Below are 22,461 nucleotides of genomic sequence, written 5' to 3' on the forward strand. Positions count from 1 at the left end.
GTGGTTAATGGAAAAGTCGAATATGGAAGAGGAACTTTAGCGCTTATTGTAGTGGTATTTCTCGCTTTCTGCCTGTAGTATTCTTTGCCACTGTAAACCCACGGTGAAGATGAGGTGCGAGTCACCCTGGTTCAAAGAAGGCTCGACGAAAAACGTACTGCTACAGCGAAAATTGAGTGAAAGGAGAGTCCGGCAAAAAGAGGAAAGAATGCGTCATGAAGTGGTTTTTTTTTTTGACGTTACATGAGGTGGGTTGTTGTGTATAGCCCAAGTGTTAAATATAACACGACGGATAGTCCAGGCAATCACATTTATTCGTCGTATACGATGTGAATTTAAGGCTCCCAGCCTGCACGTCCGAACATAGAGAGAAATAAGCTTTGCTTCCTCGGTTCCACAATAAAGCGACGGACGCACTACATTGTGGAACGTAGCAGTACACGTACGTTCCACTAATGTTCCATGTTGTACTTTCTTCGTTTTAAAATAGATAATTCAACTTTATATCAACTATAATATAAAGTAGAGTCGTCTATTTTAAAACGGAGAAAGTATTACATACATGGGAACTCTCCAGCTCGAGTGGACATGCTAAAATATCTTATTCGAGGTGATGCTGCCAAGTACTCCCTTGCTGTCAAGTACTCCCTTCGTAAATTAATATAAAAGCTTTTAAATCATTAAAATAGTGATCTAAATACTTTTATATTAGTTTACAGAGGGAGTACTCAAAAAGATATACTCATTTTGAACGGAAGATCACATCAGCGAACTTGTCATCACTGCTCTGATTTTTCTGGCTTGTTTTATGTAAAAAACTACTCTCTCCGTTTCTAAATACTTGTCTTTTTAAAGATTTCAATAAGTGACTACATACGGCATAAAATAAATAAATTTATACTTTAAAATATATCTACATGCATCCGTATATTGAGTCCATTTAAAATGCCTAGAAAAATAAGTATTTGAGAACGGAAGAAATAGTACTTTGGAGATGATAAAATACTGGGGACTTGCCGAGAAACTTACGGAGAAACTGGAATTCCACATACAATTTGCTTTCTTTTCTCTCTACGTACATGTGACTTACTACTACTACTCACTCCTTTCCCGCTTATAAGGTTTAATTGAAAAATCTCACCAACCAAGATAGATGGTGAGTGATGGAATACTTTTTGTAGTTTGCAAAAGCACTTAATTAATGTTTTTATTTTTCTAAAAAAAATTATGTTTATCAATGCATGCATGCATAAAGTACATGCGTTGGTCAATTTTCTTTCAATACTTGCATGCAATGATTTAATGCACCTTGAAATCTGAACATGTGATGAAAAACAATCAAATTGAGCCTTATAAAATAAAAAAACTAAGATTTTGAGATAACTCCTATAAACCGGAAAGGAGGAAGTACTTAATTAGTGCTGAATTAGTAGACTACATTTAATTAACTTAACTACTCCGGTACTACCAGTACACGACCCTGAACCCAGCTCACCTGGAGTTATTATCCTCTTCTTTTTTCAAGCTGAGCTCACCTGGAGTTGGACCCGTTGTGGTCGTCACTCCCGCTGTAGCAGTTTGACCCGTCGGAGGCGCGGAGGGGGTGGTACACGGGTCTGGGCCGGTAAATGGGCCAGGCTTGCACCTCCGGCGTGTGACCGTCCATTCCGGAGGGCTGCTGCGCGTCCATCGGCTCAGGCTTCACCTCCGCCGCCGCTCCTCGGCTCGTCGGGTCCTCGCCGTCGTGACGCATTCGTTTCCGCCCGATGCAGACGCCGAAGAGCCTAGCGCTCATCTTCTCCTCCTCTTCCTCCGAGCCCAAATCGGCAGCTGTGGGAGCATTTGGGCAGGAAGGCAAGAGCTCGAGCACCGGCGGAGGTGGGAGCGCCGTTGTCTCTGCCGACTCACCAGAGCAATTCCCGACGTCGGCAGCGGCGGAGGTCGCGTTGGCGGCGTCGGGCTGCTGGCCGTCGGTGTACTTGGACATGAGGACGAAAATGTTATTGCAAAGCTTCTTCATCTGACCGAGCTCCCGCGTCAGCCGCGAGTTCTCCCGCCGCAGCCGCTCGTTCTCTTCCCCGAGATCGCCGGAGGCAACGCCGCCTGAGCCGGAGTAGGACGGCGCGTACTGATTTAGAAAGGGGGGCTCAGGGGACGAGCTCGACGACAGCACCTGCTCATCGCCGGAAAGCACCGGCGAGCCCTGTCGCTTCGCCACCGGCAGCGCTACCGGAATCGCGGCCGCCGCAGCTACCGTGACCGCGGCGGTGGCCGCCACCGTCGGCGTCACCTTTCGCCGATGTATGTCACAAAGCAGCCGCTTTTCTCCTCGACGGAAGCAGTCGTTGGCGAACTCCCACCTGTCCGGCACAATCTTCCTAAATCCCTGCACCAGCACGCCCCTGAGCACCTCGACATTCCGGCGACACCAACAAAAATGTACTACTAGTCCGGATCAAGTTGCGCGGAAATGGAAGACGAGCACCCACTTACGTAGGTGTTGAGCTGGCGCACGAAGCTGGAGAAGTTATTGTGCTTGAAGTACTTGGGGAGGAGGTCGCGCGCGAACTCGGCGGGGCGCCACACGATGAACGCCGACCCGTCCTCGCTCCACGAGATGACATCGTCGACCGCCGGGTCGTCCACCAGCTGATACGTCTTGTTCAGGAACGGCGTGGGCAGCGACCTCTGCCCCAACCCTGTCCCCACCTCCGCCGGAGCAGGCGTCTCGCCGGAGGAAACGGCCGCGGCCTGCTCGCCCATGGCGCCGCTGCCGCCGACAGCGCAGATCTGTGCCGACGATGCCGTTGGACGGAACGGAAGGGAGGGTGGCAAAGCAACCCTCCGGAAGGTTCCGGATAGCGTAGCGTGGAGAGAAGCAAGGAAGTTAGAGACGGAAACGCGACGAGACGAAGGAACGGAGGAGTAGGGGAGGCAGCGGCAGTTGCGGAGGGGGAAGCTATAAACCCGAGGGCGACGCGCCCGCCACTCGTGCCGAGAACGCCAAGTCAGGCGGGCCGCGCGCGGTGCGTCGAGAGCCGTGCGGGTGGACGGCCGTCAACCCTTGGATTGGGGTCGCTCGGGCTGATCGGGTGGCTAGAGAGCGGCATCTGGAGGGGTGTGGGTGGTGTGGGGACGGGGAAGGGGACGGTAGGTGGGGCTCCGAAACTGCGAGAAGTTTCGGCGGATTTTTTGAAGTTTTGTCCTGCTATGGCTTATTCTGGAAGGTTCAAGGCGGGACGGAGGAATCCCGGACACGTTTCGTGTGAGCTGGGCCCGCCTCCACGAGGCAGATCCCAGCTGTTGGATGGTATTGTGGTGGGCGGCACTACGCAACCGTTGGATCAAACTAGTACACAAATATCCGCGGAGCTACCCTATCACGTCCGTTGCAGTAAAAAAATGTACCTGGGAAATTATCTATTGTTTCGATTTCCCAGTTACTCGAGATTTTTCTTCCCGGAATTGTTTTGAAGATTCTGGAGTAGATATGACTCGTATCGCGAAGATATTTTGGCACGGTGTGCTAAGTGTGATCGGTCGTTTAGCTTTTTTGCCGACATTTTTTTCCCTGGCTGATTAGTTGAGTGAAGTCTGAAATAAACTCTGAGGTTGTAGAAGCCGCCGGATACAAATCCTCACCTTCAAATCCTTGAAGTTAGTACTCTGATCTCTTTGATCCCGGTTTATCCTAATCCTAAATATGTTTGGCGCACTAGGAAAAAAGATGATCCCGGCCACGTTCATATTCTACTCTCACTGGTGATATGGGTCCACAAGTCATATTAATATCTCTCCTCTTATTTTCTTCTTCTATCCTTCTCCTCTCCCGATCCCTTTTCCCTCCCGGCGTTGATCGCCGTTCCCTCTCGTACGAACTGGCGGAGCTACACTTTGGTTGGCTAGTCGACCAGGGCAGCACCCATGCCTGCACGGCTGCACGACCGAGTGCTTCCTCTGCGCCTTGTGGAAGCAATCGTAGGGCTGCCCGGTCTCCCACACGAGGTGTGCCTCCATGATATCCCGGTGTTGCTTGGGGTGCTCTTGCCGCAACCCTTCATCCCCCACCGTTCCCGCTGTATTCGTCGCCATCTGCAGCCAAAAAGCTGACTGTAGAGGTAGCCGGCGTGCTCTGCCAGAGCGGACGATGCCGTCGGGCTCGACGACTGAGGGGAAGCCGGGTTGAGCAACTGGGCTAGCACGCCGGCGAGCTGGCCGGTGACGCAGACTAATCTAGTGACTGTAGAGACCTCGCTTGCGAGCACAATCCTCTTCAATTGAGAGTTTGAGACATGAAAATTGTTACTCTCATCTTGACGGGAGGACTGCATGCACTTTGGACTTCATAGATCCCATGTCCCGTGACCGTGTGTTCCGTGTCCGGTGACGCCGGAGGCATTGGAGTGCCACGCCTCGCCGAATGCCTCGGCGGCCTGGGTGCCGTACCACATGGCGACCATCACCTCCATGCTGCCACGCTTGCCCTTGTGGTCCTCCGTGGCATACCACTGCGGCGTCAGTGGGTTGTTCAGTGGCGTGCAGGGCCACGGCAAGGGCGACAAGCCGAGGATGCTGCTTCTCCTGGCGTACCACTGCTGCATGCGGCCGCACGGCCACCGCCGGATGTTGGTGTTGCTTTTCCAGCTCGCGAGCGCACCGGTTTTCTCCACGAGCAGCACGGCCGAGAAAAATTTCTACGTCATATGCGCGATACCCCAGATGTTGTGGTGTTCTTCGACCGTGGGTCAGCGCACTCCGTGTGCTCGTCTACAGGCCCCACCGGCGGACAAAATTACTGTTATGACCTAAAAGGCTAACAAAATCCCGATTTGACCTCGTTTAAAAAAATCGTTTCTGACCTTTTTGGGTGACGCCAACATCCCTGGCTTCTGGCCCCTGGCCCGCACTGCCCGCCTGCCCGTTGACCTGCTGATGTGGCAAAGGGGCTAGACGCCAAGGACCCTGGCGTCTGGCCCTGGTAAGTGGATAACCCCACGGGCCCAGCCCACTCATCCCCAACCTCTCTCCCTGGCGGCCGAAGAACAGAGAGCTTTCTCTCTCTCGCCCCTCTTCTCCCTCACACCAAACCCCTCCTTGATCTACTCCATCCTCCACCCAAATTTGTGGATCTGACCCCCCAAGCATCCTTGAGGTATTCTTCCCTATTCCCTCCAATTTGTTTTGGTTTTCCCCTCTCTTGTTGGATGCATTATTCAACACTAGGTGATGTTAGATGAGTAGATGGTTTCTTTGTTTTAGGAAATTGTTTGTAGTTGATAGATGATTTGGTAGGCAGTAGATGATGTGTAGTTGAACATGTAGGCAAAATCAATTCCGTTTTGTGTATATGTTGTCCATAGGTTTTTTTTGAACTAAGAGGGATGATGAATACATGATTTTTGTATGTAAAATAGACTTGTTTGATAATTTGGTTTGATAGATGATGTGTGTATGTGTAGATAATCCTATTGTTGGCATACTATATTTGCAAAAAATATGGTGAAATTTGGTACTCTAGATGATATGTATTTGCATATGTGACACCATATTATTTGACAAATTTATTTGATTGAGATGATGTTGGTATGTTTGAGAAGAATTATGTGTGCATATGAAGAAGAAGAAAATGATGTGGTTATGTTTGAGAAGAATGGTTTGTTCATATGGCATAACTTGGAGAAGAAAATTGTATTGTTTTATATTGTTCATGTATTCATAGATGTTTGTGATTTGTTTTGTAGGATGGCGGATGATGATGGACCTTGGTATGCCAGATTAATCGATGAGTGGGATAAGGAGCATCGTGCTCGTGCCATTGAGAATGGAAATGTAAGAAGCAAGACTTGTCAAATTTCTTTATTTCTCATTTGTGTTCTTGTATTGATCAAAACATCACTTTATTTGCAGCATGTAGTTGCTATGCGCATGAGGGGTCATTCCGTTGATGGCTTTACTTACGACCCGCGGTACGAGCCTTATATTCGGAGATTGGGTCTTCTCCCATTCGTGTTGCAGTTTAAGCGACGCGCTCCGCCGGTGAACCACGCGGCGTTGACCGCACTTGTGGATCGTTGGAGGCCGGAGACTCACTCGTTCCACCTTCCATGTGGGGAGCTGACGATGACCCTAGAGGACATGGCTATGATAAGCGGCATTCCTATCGACGGACAAGCTGTTACCGGTCGGGTCAGCATCGTTAATTGGCGAGAACGAACAGACATTTTAATTGGTATTCAGCCCGACGACCCTCAAGAAGGCAAGGCCGATACCGCGAGAGTGATGCATTCTTGGCTAAAACTAGTCAGAGGAGACACCAATCCGTGCCCTCAGGGTGCCAATGACGTGGTTGTGCAACAGTACGCGCGGGCCTATCTTTGGTATGTACTAACCAAGGTAGTCTTCTCAGATGCAACCGGGAACTCAGCCCTCTGGATGTTCTTGGAGCTACTCAATAACTGGGATACCCAGTATAGCTGGGGTTCGGCCGCACTAGCATATTTGTATCATCAGGTAAGAGATATTTGCAACCATTTATCTTGCATTTGTCATGCGCCTCCATATCTAACATGTTTGTTTGATTGCAGCTTGACTTGGCGTGTCGGAGGAAGGGAGATACATCCTCATTGTCTGGGTTTGTTTGGAGCCTATCCGTGTGGATGTGGGAGCGGATCCTGGTTGGACGGCCCGATTTCAAGAACCCCCTCATGGCAAACCCACGGGCTAATCATGACGGGTTGCATGATGATGATCCATATCGGCGCCCTACGCTTACTATTGGGAACAAGTGACAGTCTACACAGGAAGCTCGCATGTGCGATACAAGTGCTATATGAACGATCTGGACACCTTGACTGCTGAGCAGGTTTTGAGAAGTATCCTCATCAATTTATGCCTACGGGAATGCAAAGATATAAGTCCAACAATGATGCGGAGGCAGAGGAGGCTAGCGAAGAGGAGGAGCATGAGGCTAGCGAAGAGGAGGAGCATACACTTGCAGATATCGTGAAGAAAGGAAGGAAGAAGTGAGCTTGTTGTAGTTTGTTTCAATGAGCTTGTTCTAGTTTGTTTCGATGAACTTGGTGTAGTCTCTTTCCATGAACTTGTTGTCGTTTCCATAAAAGTACTACTCAATGATGTGATTTATGTGAATTGTTGTTTCCTGTGATGTCTATGAATTCATTGATTGCCATGAAATCTGTCAAAAGGAGGACTCATTTACTCATTTATATGCACAGGGTAGGCACCAGACGCCAGGGTCCTTGGCGTCTGGCTATAAGTCAGGGGACCAAACGCCAGGGTCCTTGGCACCTGGCTATAAGTCAGGGGACCAAACGCCAGGGTCCTTGGCGTCTGGCTATCGACTGACACCAGAAACAGGGTAAAGCAGGGGAGCCAGCACAGGGTAGGTACCAGACGCCAGGGTCCTTGGCGTCTGTATATAAGTCAGTTTTGTCTTTTCACTTGTAGTCTCGAATAACAAACATACATAAGCATTGCATAGTCTTTTCATACCACTATAGTTGAACACACACACAAGGTTCATTACCATGTTTGTCTATGATAATAGCAAATGACAAACATAGTTCATGACCACAATGGTCTACGATACAATGTCTCGAATGACATAGCAAATTACAAACATAGTTCAAATTACACAAATAGTCTCGAATGAGAAGTTCATCACATACAATGAACATCACATATAACTCGGTTTCCTGTAGCAATGCAAGTCAACAACCCTTTTCCATTTCCATTCTTCCAGCATTTCTTGGATCTTGTCATCATTAGTTATGTCAACCAATTTTCTTTCCCCGGGGCCATCTGACTGCCTCCTGCTGACGTAGTACACAAAATCCTCTTCCTTCAACCCTTGCTTCAACATGAATTTAGTCTTCAACCAATCGAAAGTGAGGTCCACTTCATTAACTTGCACAATACATGGAGACAAGCCTTGCACATGAACAACAGGGCTAAGCACCCACTGAGTTTCCTTAGCCATCTGCAACACACAAATCTCTTAGTAGCTAACCTATGATACATTAGACCACGAGGAAAACAAACTAGGGTTTTCACAAAAGTATGATAAATTAAACCAACCATAAAATGGGGGTGGAGTTGATTTACCTTCTAGTCTCGAAATCCTGAAGATCCAACGGTGAAACCGGACCGATTTATGAGAGATCTGAGGGGGGGGGGGTTAGGGTGCTAGATGAGGGAGTGACGTTGGCAGGGCTAGAGGTGAGAGTGGGTGGATATGAGTGAAATGAGAGGGGTAGAGGTGGAGATGAATGGATGAGAGGGCTAGAGGTGGGCCCAAAAAATCTTATCCACTCGAATCTTATCCATCAGACAGATAACTGCAAGAATGCTCTCTGGACACCAGACGCCATGGACCTTGGCGTCTGGATGGCCATCAGACACACCAGACAGCTTGTCTGGTCACCTGCGCGAGCAAAGCAAGCCAGACGCCAGGGTCCCTGGCGTCTAGGTGTGGGAGGCGGACGCCATGGACCTTGGCGTCTGGGTGTCCATCAGACACACCAGACAACTTGTCTGGTCACCTGCGTGAGCAAAGCGAGCCAGACGCCAGGGTCCCTAGCATCTGGGTGTGGGAGGCAGACGCCAGGGACCTTGGCGTCTGCGTGTCCATCAGAAAGACCAGACAACTTGTCTGGTCACCTGCGCGAGCAAAGCGAGCCAGACGCCAGGGTCCTTGGCGTCTGGGTGTGGACCTGGTGTTTTTGCACACACTTCTGTCTTTTGTTAATGTTTTTTGCTTAGCAACTTGTAGCAAACACTGTTAAATATGAACAAAGCATGCTAGTCTCAACCAAAAATATGAACAAAGCATACTAACTAGTCTCGAATGACGAACATAGTTTGCACATAATCTCAAATAGTCTCGAATGACATAAATAGTTCATGACCACACAAGGTCTCGAATAGCAAGTTCATACATTAAACAAAGTCTAGACAGTTCATCATCGACGCCGGTGCCTTTCCATTTGTCTACTGAGTAGTACGGGGCCACTTTTTCTTCTTGTCACGTGCCTCGTCCTCCTCTCGTGCATTGTGAGCCCTTGCAAGTTTTCTTGCCCTCTCTTCTTGACGAGCCTCCTTCTCTTTGCGTGCCCTCTCTTGCTCACGCTTCTTGCGCTCACTAGCCTCCTTCTCACGACGCTCCCGCTCCAATCCCCATGCATAGGACTCCTCGAATAGGCGCTGCCTCCGTAACCAATCTCGACGTTGGTCCTCTTGGACATATTTTGGTACCTCGTGATCTATCCAAGTGAAGTACTTGCAAAGTGGAGGAGGGGACTACATATAAACCATGTTTTTGTTAGACATATGAGTGACAACTTATTGATGTTTTTTGTATGTACACCTAACATACCGGTGGTATGTCATATGCGTTAGTTGGCTTTCGACGATCATGTGCATAGTTGGGACACACGAAAAACCTTCTACCTTCTGTCCATGACTTGTTGCGGTCAGTGGACACCTTCAACTTGCAAACATCAGCACACCAACATGTTGGTGTGGGCACATCCTTCTCCTTCTCCTTGTCCAAACTGGCCTCCATCCACGTCTTCGGCATGTCCTCTTGGTCCGCGCACGCCGGCCTCGTCCTGGAACCGGATGAAGCCATGCCTACAAAAAGAACAATTGTTAGCACAAGACATAAATAGAGTAAATGCGTAAATACAGTAAATGAATAAATGCTAGGAATTGTATGAACAAATAATATACCATTATTATTAGATCAACCATCTGGATTAAGCAAAAAACCGAAGGCCGATCCATTATAAACCATTCCTCTACGACCACCACCACCTCTAGCACTTGTGCTTCCTCTCCGACCACCACCACCTCTAGCACTTGTGCCTGCTCGACCACCACCTCTAGCATTTGTGCAAGCTCGACCACCACCTCTAGCACTTGTGCTAGCTCGACCACCACCACTAGCACTTGTGCTTGCTCGACCACCACCTCTAGCACTTGTGCTAGCTCGACCACCACCTCTAGCACTTGTACTCCCTCTACGAACACTAGCACCTCTAGCACTTGTGCTCCCTCTATGACCACCACTACCACCTCTGACACTTGTGCTTCCTCGACCACCACCACCGTCACCTCTTCCACCTTGTTCACCATCGGTGCCGCCTCCACGACTTGTTTTTCTTTTTTTGATTTTCTTATTCTTGCATGTCCGCTCGTTGTGTCCCCCTTCACCGCACACCCCACAGTTGATAGTGTCAGGAGCCTCCATGAAATGACCGCTACCAAATTGTTTCATGCCAGTGTATCCAGCCAGGTCATCCATATCACCCCTGAACCTCTTAGTTCTCCTTCTACCCTTCGTCTCCACCTTCAGAAGAGGGTCTGGCCTAATATGAGGGCCATGGTACTCAGGCCACTGTGATTGGTCCAAGAAAGGGCGAAATCTTGGCGCCCATGTCAACCTAGTAGCTTCCAGATGGAACTCTTGCATTCACACGGTTTTTCCATCACAAACATGTATGTTTCTCGCCTTCGCCGCCGTTATCAAATGCGAGCATGGCCAATGATACTTACTAGGCCTCTCGCACTGGCACCACCGAGTCTTTAGTTTCACCTCAAATGCAGCACCACCATATTGTCTACCATCTCGTGTTGTGCCACCTGGCTCATCAATTTGATAGATCATTTCAATTCTATCGAATATGATAACTTGTTGCCGTGAAGACTTGCTTGCTTGTAACTGCAACCATTCATCAACCTTTTTCGGATAATCCTTTTTTTCACCTATCCATTTTGCAGTCTCTTCAGAATGCCTCTGAAAGTACTCATTAAGCTTGAAGAAGGTGTACTCCACTATTGCAGTCACCAGCAATGCACGAGCACCCTTCAACACATTGTTGAAACATTCTACCAGATTGCTCATCATGTCGCCATATCGCCAACCACCATCGTCATGAGCGCGTGCCCACTTGTGCTTCTCACTTAAATTCCTAGTTAAGAAGTCTTTTGCCCCTTCGTTCACCGCTGCAAATAGTTTGTTGTACCGAGCATCGAAACCTTGGGTGGTGAAGGCCACACATACATGGGTAAGGTCTTTGCTGAGCTCCTTGCTCTTACATGCCCGGTAAAAGTTGGCCACGAAATGCCTCATGCACCATCTGTGGTGAAGCTTTGGAAATCCTGGAATAATAATGTCCATTGCCTTGAGTATGCCATGATGCCGGTCCGATATGATGCATACCTCCCTAGCCCCAATCACGTTGTGCCTAACATGACCCATGAACCACTCCCAGTTGTCTTGGTGCTCGGAAGGCACCAAAGCAAATGCACACGGCAACACGTTGTCGTTTGATGAGTGCGCCATTGCTACCATTAGTGTGCCCTTGTATCTACCGGTTAAGAACGTGCCATCTATAGACAAGACCGGACGACAATGCTGAAACGCCTCCACACATTGTCCATAACTCCAGAAGGCACGGTGGAACACTCCCTCGTGATCCTCGACCACATGAAACATGCCCGGGTTCCTATGTGCAATGGCGGCCAACAACCTTGGGAGCTAGTTGTATGCTTCTTCATAACCACCATACAACATCCTAATAGCATTTGCCTTTGCCTTCCACGCCTTCCCATACTTGACTTCATAACCAAATTGTTTTTTCACCGTCCGCATGAGAAACCTCATTTTCACAGTGGGATCAAAGCCTATGTCTTTCATCCATTTGTATCCGAGATACTCAGATGTGAGTTGACGGTGTGTCTTTCTAAGTCGTTTAGATGGAGGTTTGCATCTATGAATGGCAACACAACTTTTTAACACCCATTCTTCAGTTCCTTTAAGCTTTCTTGCACGAACCTTCCATGGGCATCCTTCTTGCTCACACACCACTGTGTAACACAACTTCATGTCGGAGTGCTCAACATAAAATGGCCTATGGTTTCGAATCGCATAGTCAGCCAACCAAAACTTCAGCATAGGCAAGCTCAGAAACTTCACTCCTTTGTTCAAATAAGCATTCTCGTCCTCATTCTCCACCCTTGGTTCTCCTGGATCCGGGCATGGTGTTGGGTCAATCACCGTCATTCTCATTCCACCGTCAACAACAGCTTTATAGGCAAGGCTGAGATCTTTAAACAAGTGAGTTCTTTTTTGTAAGCCCGTCAGCTCAAAGTGGATTTGGTTCTCCTCCTTTGTGAATCCATCCTCGTCCAACTGTTCAACTGGACCCTCGTCATCCGAGTCATACGCATATTGACGCCTAAAAGGCAAGTCACGATCCATGTCCTTTTGCGCTATGTACTCATCCAAGTCACCAACATCATTACCATGAAACCCTTCCTCTTGCTCTTCGTCGTCATCATAAGCACCTTCATCCTCTTGAATTACTCCGTCACTAGCAATCACCTCAACTTCATTTGCTTGGCTAGTTGGTGGTTGGCTAGAAGCATTGGGGGCATACAACTCAACCTCATTTGCTTTGATAGATGGTACACAGGGACGTGGTGGGGGATAAACATTGGGGGCATCAACCACAATCCTATGCTCAACAAGTGGCACCATTGTCCTCTCGCTCATGTCATCCATTGGGGAAGAGACATGCCGGTTCAAATCAAAGGTAAACCGAGGAGATTCAACCTTGGTGGCAAACAATTCAAGTGACTTGTCTTCCGATTGGGATACTTTTTCCTTGTATACATCCCAATGCAAATCCGAGGTGATAGGCATACTTTTCAAGCGAGATTTGGCTCCAACTCCAACATCATACCTTCCTATTAACTTAACATCAACATTGGTGTCCATCCACTTCAAGACTTGTCTCACTTTTGCAACAACATCCTCATAGCTAGGGCTTGTATCAAAAACCAATGGTTCCTCACCCGTGTCGGCATTGTTACTCAAGAATGCCTCCTTGTCAATGTAATGAACATTAACAAGTCTCTCCATCTAAAAATAACATGAATGCATTTAAGACTTCAATGAGAATTGGTGTTTATCCAAATACATCTTATTATATCCAAATCATATCAACACTAAATTATTGGTGATGTCCACAAAAATATCACTAATTAACACACAAAAGTATCCAAATCATATCAACACTAAATTATTGGTTAACCCTAATCACTAACTAACCCTAACCCCCAATCTTTCTACTCAACTAACATATATTCCTACTACACACCATGCATAGCACTATATTATCAAAGTTAACCAAGCCATTCACACTAACATAAGGGGGAGAAAACATGAACTAGGGTTCCACCAACATGTATAAAATGCAACCAAAATAATAAGATTTAACAAAAAATAATTGGATGATTTGGGGGAGATTAACAAGAGCAACAAAGGGATGGAAAGATCCACCTAAGGGATGTACCTTTTGGAGAGGATTTGAGGGGGAGCTTGAGGGGTAGGAGAGAGTGTGAGAGCTCCAAGTGTTCTTCAAGCTCGGGTTGTGGATTGGGGAAAGTGTGTGGGGTGGGTCCCACACACTCTCCCGTGGGTTATCCACTTACCAGGGCCAGACGCCAGGGTCCCTGGCGTCTGGCCCCTTTGCCACGTCAGCACGTCAACGGGCAGGCGGGCAGAGCGGGCTAGGGGCCAGACGCCAGGGACCCTGGCGTCTGCTTCGCAACCCAGACGCCAGTGATGTTGGCGTCACCCAAAAAGGTCAGAATCGAAATTTCTTTTGAAACGAGGTCAAATCGGGATTTTGTTAGCCTTATAGGTCATAACAGTAATTTTGTCCCCCACCGGCGGCACGCCGTCGACCACACACCGTGCAGTGGATCGGTTGGAGAGTGAACTTGCGAGAAAGAGACCGAGGAAGAAGATGCATGTGAGCCCACGTAGTAGGTCAACGTAGAAATAAATCCTGGCTGGGATCGCACCTTTCCTATTACGCCGAACCAGATTTTAGTGATGCAGGGGTAGGACTGACTTGGATCCGTAAATACGGGGTACCAATTTCAGGGATTCGAAGTTAGGGTTCATTTGCGTTGATATCTACATCCTCAAGGTTTATTTCAGACTTTACTCCTGATTAGTTCGCTGGTACGAGTCCACCCCACGTGTCATTACCATTGTCTTGTCACCCTCACTTAAAATGGATGGCCGTACCCAAACTCTTTACGACTTACTACCCCGTCCTGGTTTGTTAGTCTCATTGTATTTTGTGCCAATTTTTTATCATAAATTTAACTAATAAAATGTTCATGCATGTCTAAAAAATATAGCATTAAAAATTATGTTCAAGTATGAATTCAACGATATAATTTTTGTTGACACGCATTAATATTTTATTAGTTAAATATTTGATCAAAATTTGGCACAAATTATAAAAAAGACCAATAAACCAGAACGAAGATAGCACGACCGTGTTGTAAAAAAAATTTGTTACGGGCGGTCATACTACTTTCCTATTTGACGGGTTTACACTTTCTCAAACGGGAAGAATGAGTACTGCCTTGTGGGAAACACTGCGATGCACTGTGTTGGGTTTTTTTTTTCAATAGTGTTAGAATTAACTTGATCTGTGATTAATCTACTCCCTTCGTTCCTAAATATTTGTTTTTTCCAGAAATTTTAAACGGATACCACATACAGATGTATATAGACATATTTTAGAGTGTAGATTCACTCATTTTGCTCCGTATGTAATCATTTGTTGAAATCTCTAGAAAGACAAATATTTAGAAACGGAGGGAGTATATGCTTAAGAAACCATCAAGTGGTCACTAATTTTGCATTGATCAATAATTAATCCAAGTTTAAGGAACCGCCAAGTGATTGATATGTTGATGCGCAAAAAAAATACTCCCTCCATTCCTTGATATAAGGTGTATAGTTTTTTGAGAATAAATCCGAAATATAAGGTGTATTGCGTTGCACCACTCGTTTGGGTAGTTTTTTTTAGGGATTTGATTACATTTTCTTATATTAGGCAATCTCTTCTATTTTCTCATGTCAATTAGTCAGGTGTAATCTCGCCCAAAACTTGTGAAATTATCCATCCATGTGCGTTCTTTAAATCCATGCCAAAAACTATACACCCTACATCTAGGAATGGAGGGAGTAGTTGATATGCTTAAAGAACGTCAAGGGGTCAATGATTGCAACAGAACTGTTGCTTTCCTTTGAAACAATTGCAGAAAACAAAACAATATATGTTGTTACCTTTTATCCAAGGATCCATTAATGCTCATTTCATTCTAGTACATTAGGCAAATCAGACTTAAATGTGAAGATAAATGGCAGCTAATGTATCCAAATAACATACACACATGTATGTATGTATGTATGTTATTTGGATATATATATATATGTAGACACACACTATAGATAGATATACTATAGCCTGAGCACACAATTATAAATGGTCCAGAAGAAAAAAACAAGAATAGATCAGAAGTGTTTTGACTTAACACTTGAGCTATCGCTTTTACCTTCTCGCCTAAAAGGACATTAGACAAGCACCTGCAGTATATTTAGAGAAAGGAAACAAAACAAAGAACCTGTAGAGGGCCTGTAGTATATTTAGGCAAAGGGAAAAAAATAAGGACAACATTCCGAGTACATTCTCTACAGAGCAAAGAACAAAGAAAAAAAATACAATGGCCAACACTTTGAGTAGATTTTGTACAGAGCAAAGAAACAAAACGTACAAGATTCTTTTTTTTTGGTGAGTAATAAAGATGATTCTGAAACATATGTTGTATGTGGGGAACCATGCTTATACCATTTAGAGAGGAAGTATAGATATGCATACCTGTGACCAAGGCGTATATCTAGAACTTTTGCCTAAGTGTGGATTTCTCTCCAAAATGATTGCAATGGCCTTAGCTATAGTTCTCCCTTGGTTTGTTTCCTTAATATGCAAGTCTGTGCACAAAAAATGTCACTAAAAATCGAAACCCAAAAGATATTAAAAAGACACTACGAACTGAGAGAAGTAATTTCCTCTTCAAGTATAGCCTCTAACACTTTCCCCATCTTTTGTACAAACTCTTGCCAATCTCTAAATGAGTGTTCATACTAATATTCAATCTACTCAGCCACTTTGTCCTGACCTTCCGGTTCTTCTCTTTCACACCTAAATCCAAGGGTTTCTCCCAGAGACTTCTAATTTCTGAGCTTGTGGAGTATCTTTTGGACCTGCTGATCGTCATTTAGAAAAATCAGTGATTTGGTAAGAACCGAAATCCAGTTGTAGTTGGAGCTAGTATTGAGTATTTATGTGCATAGATTAAGTACAAATGCATATTTGGTCAACTCAAGCAACTACTTCAAGATTGCAATTGTAAGCAATACATGGTATCTTTTCTACATAGCTACAAGGTGGAACTAATTACTTCAATATCAATGTTTAAGAATGCGCATTTGGTCAACAATGGCAATTAAATACTTCAAGATTTCAATTGTAAGCAATACCTGGTATCTTTTCTACATATCTAGGAGGTGGAACTAAAAAATCATTTTATTGTTCAATGGTTGCAATGCCCAATGCCTCCTTCACATGAAACTTTTTAGTTCCTCAAAAAATCACATGGAGAAAGGGGATATCCAAAGCACATGAACCAATCGAGTCTACGTTTACATGTAGGTGTAATGCAGCACATAGAAAATAATCCCTAATTCAGAATGAAAAAACAAACAAGTAGTGAATGCATGTATAATATGGTACCTCAAAATGTGGCTATCTGTTTGCCAACAATCTATGCAAATAGATTAATAAAAAATCAAACTAATATCATTTATTGTGTACCAATGATATTAGCATAGTAGTGGGCTAGCATAGCAAATATAAGCACAATAAACTATTCCTATAGTATTATAGGGAAAGGGTACCAGTGCTTAATCTTCTAATCGATCGATTATTTGTGTCAAAGAGAATAGAACAAAAAAATCTAGCTCAATAGAAGAACTCAGATTGTAATAAACTAAATATTGCATTACAGTCCAGAATAGAACCATACGATGACTCATAACTTCCAATTTTCATGTCAACTACGCCAAATAAAAATGTTATCATTGTCCAATAGTAGTACATGATGAATCCGACATATTGGAATAATTAGTAATTTTTTGGTATACTAAAGAACTTCAACAGAATGTGTGGCGTTCATGATATTCAGGTATATTCCTCCCTAGCGGTAACAATGGCACGTGTGTTCATATTTTCATGCTGCTCTTGTGATTCATTTCTAAAATAGCTAATGTTGCAGAAAAATGATAACTGGTACAGTTGCATTCATTAGCACCATCACATATATGCAGTTGCTCAAGTAAGAAGAATCACCCATACCTTGGTCCTTGACAAAGGATATCAGAAGGCGAAGTCTATTCAATCTGAATATTGTTGTGACCAACTCATTGCTTCTTTGGGCACATATGCCTGCTCATTTGCTTTATATTGGTATACAAGAGTAGTTTCTAGATAACTCGACCTTGGCGCCCGAATTTGAACTCTAGGTCACAAAAAAATTGATATATGTAAAGAGTGGTTTCTAGAGACTTCGTCCTGAGCACACATATTTCATTTTGGGTGATTAAAAATTTATATCTGGAAGGCGGCACGGGTGGGAATGACAAGGATTGTGAAGGAGGGGCAGTAGCCATGCATAGTAAGTCGGAAGGAAGGATAAGGAGCAGCAGGTGGCGGCACCGCCGCTGAGAGCAGCTCGTAGCCGGTGGCGTACTTGCAGCGGTCAGCATTGGTGGATAAGGGGAAGGGGTGGATGACATGGTGAGGAGGGGGAGGTGGTACCGATATAAGGAGGTGGTTGATTGGACCGCTGCAGCATAGGAAGAGACAGAAGAGGCACCGGGAACATACTGCATCAGCGATGTACCTGCGGCTGTCAGTGTCGGTGCAGACATGGGACAGGGAGAGGGGATTGCCGAGGAGGAGGGAGAGGTGACAATGATGGTCGCTGGTGGTCCTGCTGCGGCAGGCGAGGAGATAGTAGTGGCGTCAGCGTCCGGCTTGCCAAGATCAATGTCCAATGAGACGGGGAAAGGAGCAAAGGAGACAGCAGAGAGGATGGGGTCCTGGTGGCGAATAAGAATACCGGTTTGAAATGGACGACATGATATCCCAACTATGATGCCTGTAGCTTTGCTCTTGTTAGTACCTGTTGTCCTGTATCACTCTACTTACATTCATACCTGGTTGATTATGTGACATCAGTGTGCATCATCACTTGATTATCCACTATTCGCTCCAAATTATCATATCTATACTAATGCTTACATTAATGTAGAATAAACCCAATGCTTATGAAGAAGTTTAGCTCTGCATTGTTCTTGTAAGTACTTATTGTACTTCATCATAGTACTGATACTGACAACTACTTGTTCATGTACCATCATTTTGCAGCTTATTTTTCCTTACCCTTCATTTTCTACACATTATTAGATCTATATTTATTCTTTCCAAAATGTTGAATAAAACCAATTCTACTGAAAAAGTTTAGCTATGTATTGCTCTTTGTTAGTACTTTTTTCCTTTATCGTTGTACTTACATTTATAATTAGTTGATTACGTAGCATCACTCTGCATCTTATATTAAATATCCTCCATTTGTTCCAATATGATCACATATATATTTGTCTTAATAAAATGCAGAATAAAGGAAGTGCTTATGAAGATAAGTATGTGGTAAACTTCTTGAGTTGCGCCCCATCAACAAGGACAAGGGCTTTATAGAGCCGGTCGTAACTACTAACATAAATTGTCCTTCTCAAGCCTTCAAACTTTATTGTGTATATTTGGATAGGCAGGACTGCAACTGCTGTTTATTTTTGGTGTTTGCTCAAATTGCATGTTTAAAGTTTGTTATGAAGAAGTTCATAAACATAACTTTATCCTTCTCAACTTCTGTTTTAGTTGTACAACCAAGTTTCTTGTTCATACCATGTACACTAAACTAAGTAGAGCTAGTGATATTCATTAGCACTTTATGTATGCTTGTGTTCTTGATTTGTAATCCAGTGGTGTGGTGAAGCTGCACACTCCTCCACAATGTCATTCATGTCATGTCTTAAATATGAACAATGTCATATTATGTTAATGATATTCTTAAACGTGACTCTTTATTTGCTAATAAGAAATGGGATAAACTGATAGCACACTGACCATTGATGCTTATAACTGCAAAACCTATTATCTGGCTGCTTGTTTCTCTTTCAGAGTGATATCCTTGACACCAGGAAAAACTGCCACAGAGATAGTGAGAAAAACCCTAAAATATATTATAGGGAAGAAGGCAAAACATCTGAGATAGTGATACAACCCCAAAGTCATGTCTTGATGTAGTGGCCAAGATACTCGCCAATAGCAGTGACACAAGCTCGATGAAGTCACCGCCTAAATCAGTACGACTTCTTCAGTCTCAACTTCAAGTGGAAAGACATGGTTCAGCTCAGCTCCGGCTCGAAGTCCAATCTCTAAGGAAGATTGCAGAGAACACACGTGTGTACATTATTGCTAAGCAGCGCTGGAGGACATGCGCAGTCTCATCAGCTTGCTGAGATGCTTGCGCAGCATCTCCCAGGCAGGCTAGCATTTCTTGAACTATGTTGAAGTGTTGTCGGTTCTGTATATTATTTTGTTTACGTGTTTATTTTCACTGGTGGCGACCTTTGATGCCCGATGTATGTAATATGCTGTCTAGTTGCGCTATATTATCACTGGTGACGAAGTTTAATGCCTTGTGGATGTAATATGCTATAATTTCTTTATATTATATTCTAGGTCTGTTCTTAGTAACTATAATCTTCGACGGGGGCCAAAGGGCCAAAAAATTATTAGCCCGTCATCAATATAAAAAATTAAGTGAAGGAAATGGGCGTCCATCATCTCGCTATATATGTGCTGAAACAATTAATCGGCCCATATTGGGCTTCAGGGGCCCATAATCATCACGGGCCATTAGCAGGCCTAAACGAAAAGTAGCCCCAAGTAGGTTCGTGCCTATAATAGGCCGTGTAACCGCGAGTCTTAATTGGCCACAAAAAAATACAATGGGCTTTTAACAGGATGAAAGTAGATTGGGTCTGAATTGTGCCCAATATTTCATGGGTTGATACCAAGCCAAAATATACATCGGCCCATGTGAGGGTGTCTGATAACCTACAAGTATAGGGGGCGCAACAGTTTTCGAGGGTAGAGTATTCGACCCAAATTTATTGATTCGACAGAAGGGGAGCCAAAGAATATTTGCAAGTACTAGCAGTTGAGTTGTCAATTCAACCACACCTGTAGACTAAATATATGTAGTAGTGATGTCTACTATGCAACCTTCTTCTTGTAGACATTGTTGAGACTCCAAGTGCAGCAGTTTGTAGGACAGTAGTAAATTTTCCTCAAGTGGATGACCTAAGGTTTATAATTCCATGGGAGGCGTAGGATGAAGATGGTCTCTCTCAAACAACCCTGCAACCAAATAACAAAGAGTCTCTTGTGTCCCCAACACACCCAATACAATTGTAAATTGTATAGGTGCACTAGTTCGGCGAAGATATGGTGATACAAGTGCAATATGGATGGTAGATATAAGTTCTTATAATCTGAAATTATAAAAACAACAAGGTAACAAGTAATAAAAGTGAGCGAAAACGGTATTGCAATGCTTCAAAACAAGGCCTAGGGTTCATACTTTCACTAGTGCAAGTTCTCTCAACAAGGATAACATAATTAGATCATATAAAAATCCCTCAACATGCAACAAAGAGTCACTCCAAAGTCACTAATAGCGGAGAACAAACGAAGAGATTATTGTAGGGTACGAAACCACCTCAAAGCTATTCTTTCTGATCAATCCATTGGGCTATTCCTATAAGTGTCACAAACAGCCCTAGAGTTCGTAGTAAAATAATACCTTAAGACACACATCAACCAAAACCCTAATGTCACCTAGATACTCCAATGTCACCACAAGTATCTGCGGGTATGAATATACGATATGCATCACACAATCTCAGATTCATCTATTCAAACCAACACAAAGAACTTCACAGAGTGCCCCAAAGTTTCTACCGGAGAGTCAAGACGAAAACATGTGCCAACCCCTATGCATAAGTTCACAAGGTCACTGAACCCGCAAGTTGGTCACCAAAACATACATCAAGTAGATCACGTGAATATCCCATTGTCACCACAGATAAGCACATGCAAGACATACATCAAGTGTTCTCAAATCCTTAAAGACTCAACCCGATAAGATAACTTCAAAGGGAAAACTCAATCATTACAAGAAGATAGAGGGGGAGAAACATCATATGATCCAACTATAATAGCATAGCTCGCGATACGTCAAGATCATGCCGAATCAAGAACACGAGAGAGAGAGAGAGAGAGAGAGAGAGAGAGAGAGAGAGAGAGATCAAACACATAGCTACTGGTTCATACCCTCGGCCCCGAAGGTGAATTACTCCCTCCTCGTCATGGAGAGCGTCGGGATGATGAAGATGGCCACCGGTGATGGATCCCCCCTCTGGCAGGGTGCTGGAACAGGGTCCCGATTGGTATTTGGTGGCTATTGTGACGCCTCGATAATTAGACTATAGTAAAACTCTCCTGATGATGCCATGTCATCTATGTTACTGTTGCTAATTAAGTGGTAGTTCAAAAACATTGCAAATTCAAAAATGAATTAGCGACAAACACCCAAAGTTTTCAAAAGTCAAAACAAAAATGTTCGGGGGGTGCCAAATATTGCATAGGTAATTATGGTGAAGTGAACACATTTTTAGAAAATGCCTAAATACTTTAAAATGAAATAAAACAGAAAAGAAAAATAAAGAAAAGAAAGAAAGAAAGAAAGGAAAAGAACCCCCCCCGGGCCAGCCGACCAAACTGGCCGGCCCATTCGGCCACCGGCCCAACTGGGCAAAGGCCCAGCCGGCCACTTCCTCTCCTTATCCCCTCACCCCGCAAACCCTAACCCACTCCCCGCACCCACACCCCACTCTCCCCACGACGCCCCCCTCCTCTCTCCTGATCTGGATCGGGATCCAGAGGAGGCCGACGCTGCCCCGTCCACCCCTCCTCCCCGGCCGGCCTCTGCTTCCTCCCGGCGCCGCCCCGCCATCGCCGCCTCGACCCCGACTCCGTCGCCCGAAGCGTCCCGGACGCCGCCAGACTTCCCCTTCTACGCACGTCGTCCCCGTCAACCTCCCCGAACTCCCCCGCGCCCATTGCCACGATCCCTACTTCCCCTGGTGAGGTCCCGGCCTCCTCTCTCTCCCTCACCTCGGCGTGCACCCCGCGCCGCGCGCGCTCACCGTGCGCGCCACATCTGCCGCCGCACGCGGGAGGCCCGCGCTGGCTCACCGCGCCCCGGCCCACGCTCACCGTCACGCGCCCCGGCCCGCGCTCACCGTGGCCTCGCCCCGCCCGGCGTGCCCCTGTACACGCGCCCGGGCGCGCGCCGATGCCTCCCCCCCTACGCGCTCGC

The 22,461-nt window shown here is 45.4% G+C and overlaps 2 protein-coding genes across 3 annotated transcripts; one reads left to right on the plus strand and one right to left on the minus strand.

Annotated features, from left to right (window-relative positions):
• Positions 1-881: 881 nt before the first annotated feature.
• On the minus strand, positions 882-2,959 carry LOC123159954 (heat stress transcription factor B-2b). 2 transcript variants are annotated; one of them, XM_044577766.1, is made up of 2 exons: positions 2,494-2,959; positions 882-2,386 (listed from the first exon to the last, which is right to left on the minus strand). In XM_044577766.1, exons 1-2 carry the CDS (start codon positions 2,761-2,763, stop codon positions 1,532-1,534), a joined length of 1,125 nt encoding a protein of 374 aa, XP_044433701.1. In that variant the 5' UTR covers positions 2,764-2,959; the 3' UTR covers positions 882-1,531. The 2 variants fall into 2 exon arrangements, with proteins under 2 accessions (XP_044433701.1, XP_044433700.1); XM_044577765.1 differs by having other exon boundaries at positions 882-2,378; positions 2,494-2,733.
• A 2,083-nt stretch (positions 2,960-5,042) lies between these two features.
• Positions 5,043-7,175, plus strand: LOC123162741 (serine/threonine-protein phosphatase 7 long form homolog). Its single transcript, XM_044580505.1, has 4 exons — positions 5,043-5,152; positions 5,742-5,829; positions 5,908-6,510; positions 6,585-7,175. The coding sequence occupies exons 2-4, from the start codon at positions 5,743-5,745 to the stop codon at positions 6,786-6,788; spliced, it is 894 nt and encodes a 297-aa protein (XP_044436440.1). The 5' UTR covers positions 5,043-5,152; position 5,742; the 3' UTR covers positions 6,789-7,175.
• The last annotated feature ends 15,286 nt before the right edge of the window (positions 7,176-22,461 follow it).

Source organism: Triticum aestivum, chromosome 7B, assembly GCF_018294505.1.
Source record: "Triticum aestivum cultivar Chinese Spring chromosome 7B, IWGSC CS RefSeq v2.1, whole genome shotgun sequence".
NCBI classification, from domain to species: Eukaryota; Viridiplantae; Streptophyta; class Magnoliopsida; order Poales; family Poaceae; genus Triticum; species Triticum aestivum.

Bases quoted from the DNA above. Each gene is read 5' to 3' on its own strand.
- LOC123159954 (XM_044577766.1), bottom strand. From the start codon at position 2,763: ATGGGCGAGCAGGCCGCGGCCGTTTCCTCCGGCGAGACGCCTGCTCCG. The intron at 2,387-2,493 runs GTAAGTGGGTGC...GTGCTGGTGCAG, and splicing joins TGCGCCAGCTCAACACCTAC to GGATTTAGGAAGATTGTGCC.
- LOC123162741 (XM_044580505.1), top strand. From the start codon at position 5,743: ATGGCGGATGATGATGGACCTTGGTATGCCAGATTAATCGATGAGTGG. The intron at 5,830-5,907 runs GTAAGAAGCAAG...CTTTATTTGCAG, and splicing joins GTGCCATTGAGAATGGAAAT to CATGTAGTTGCTATGCGCAT. The intron at 6,511-6,584 runs GTAAGAGATATT...GTTTGATTGCAG, and splicing joins TAGCATATTTGTATCATCAG to CTTGACTTGGCGTGTCGGAG.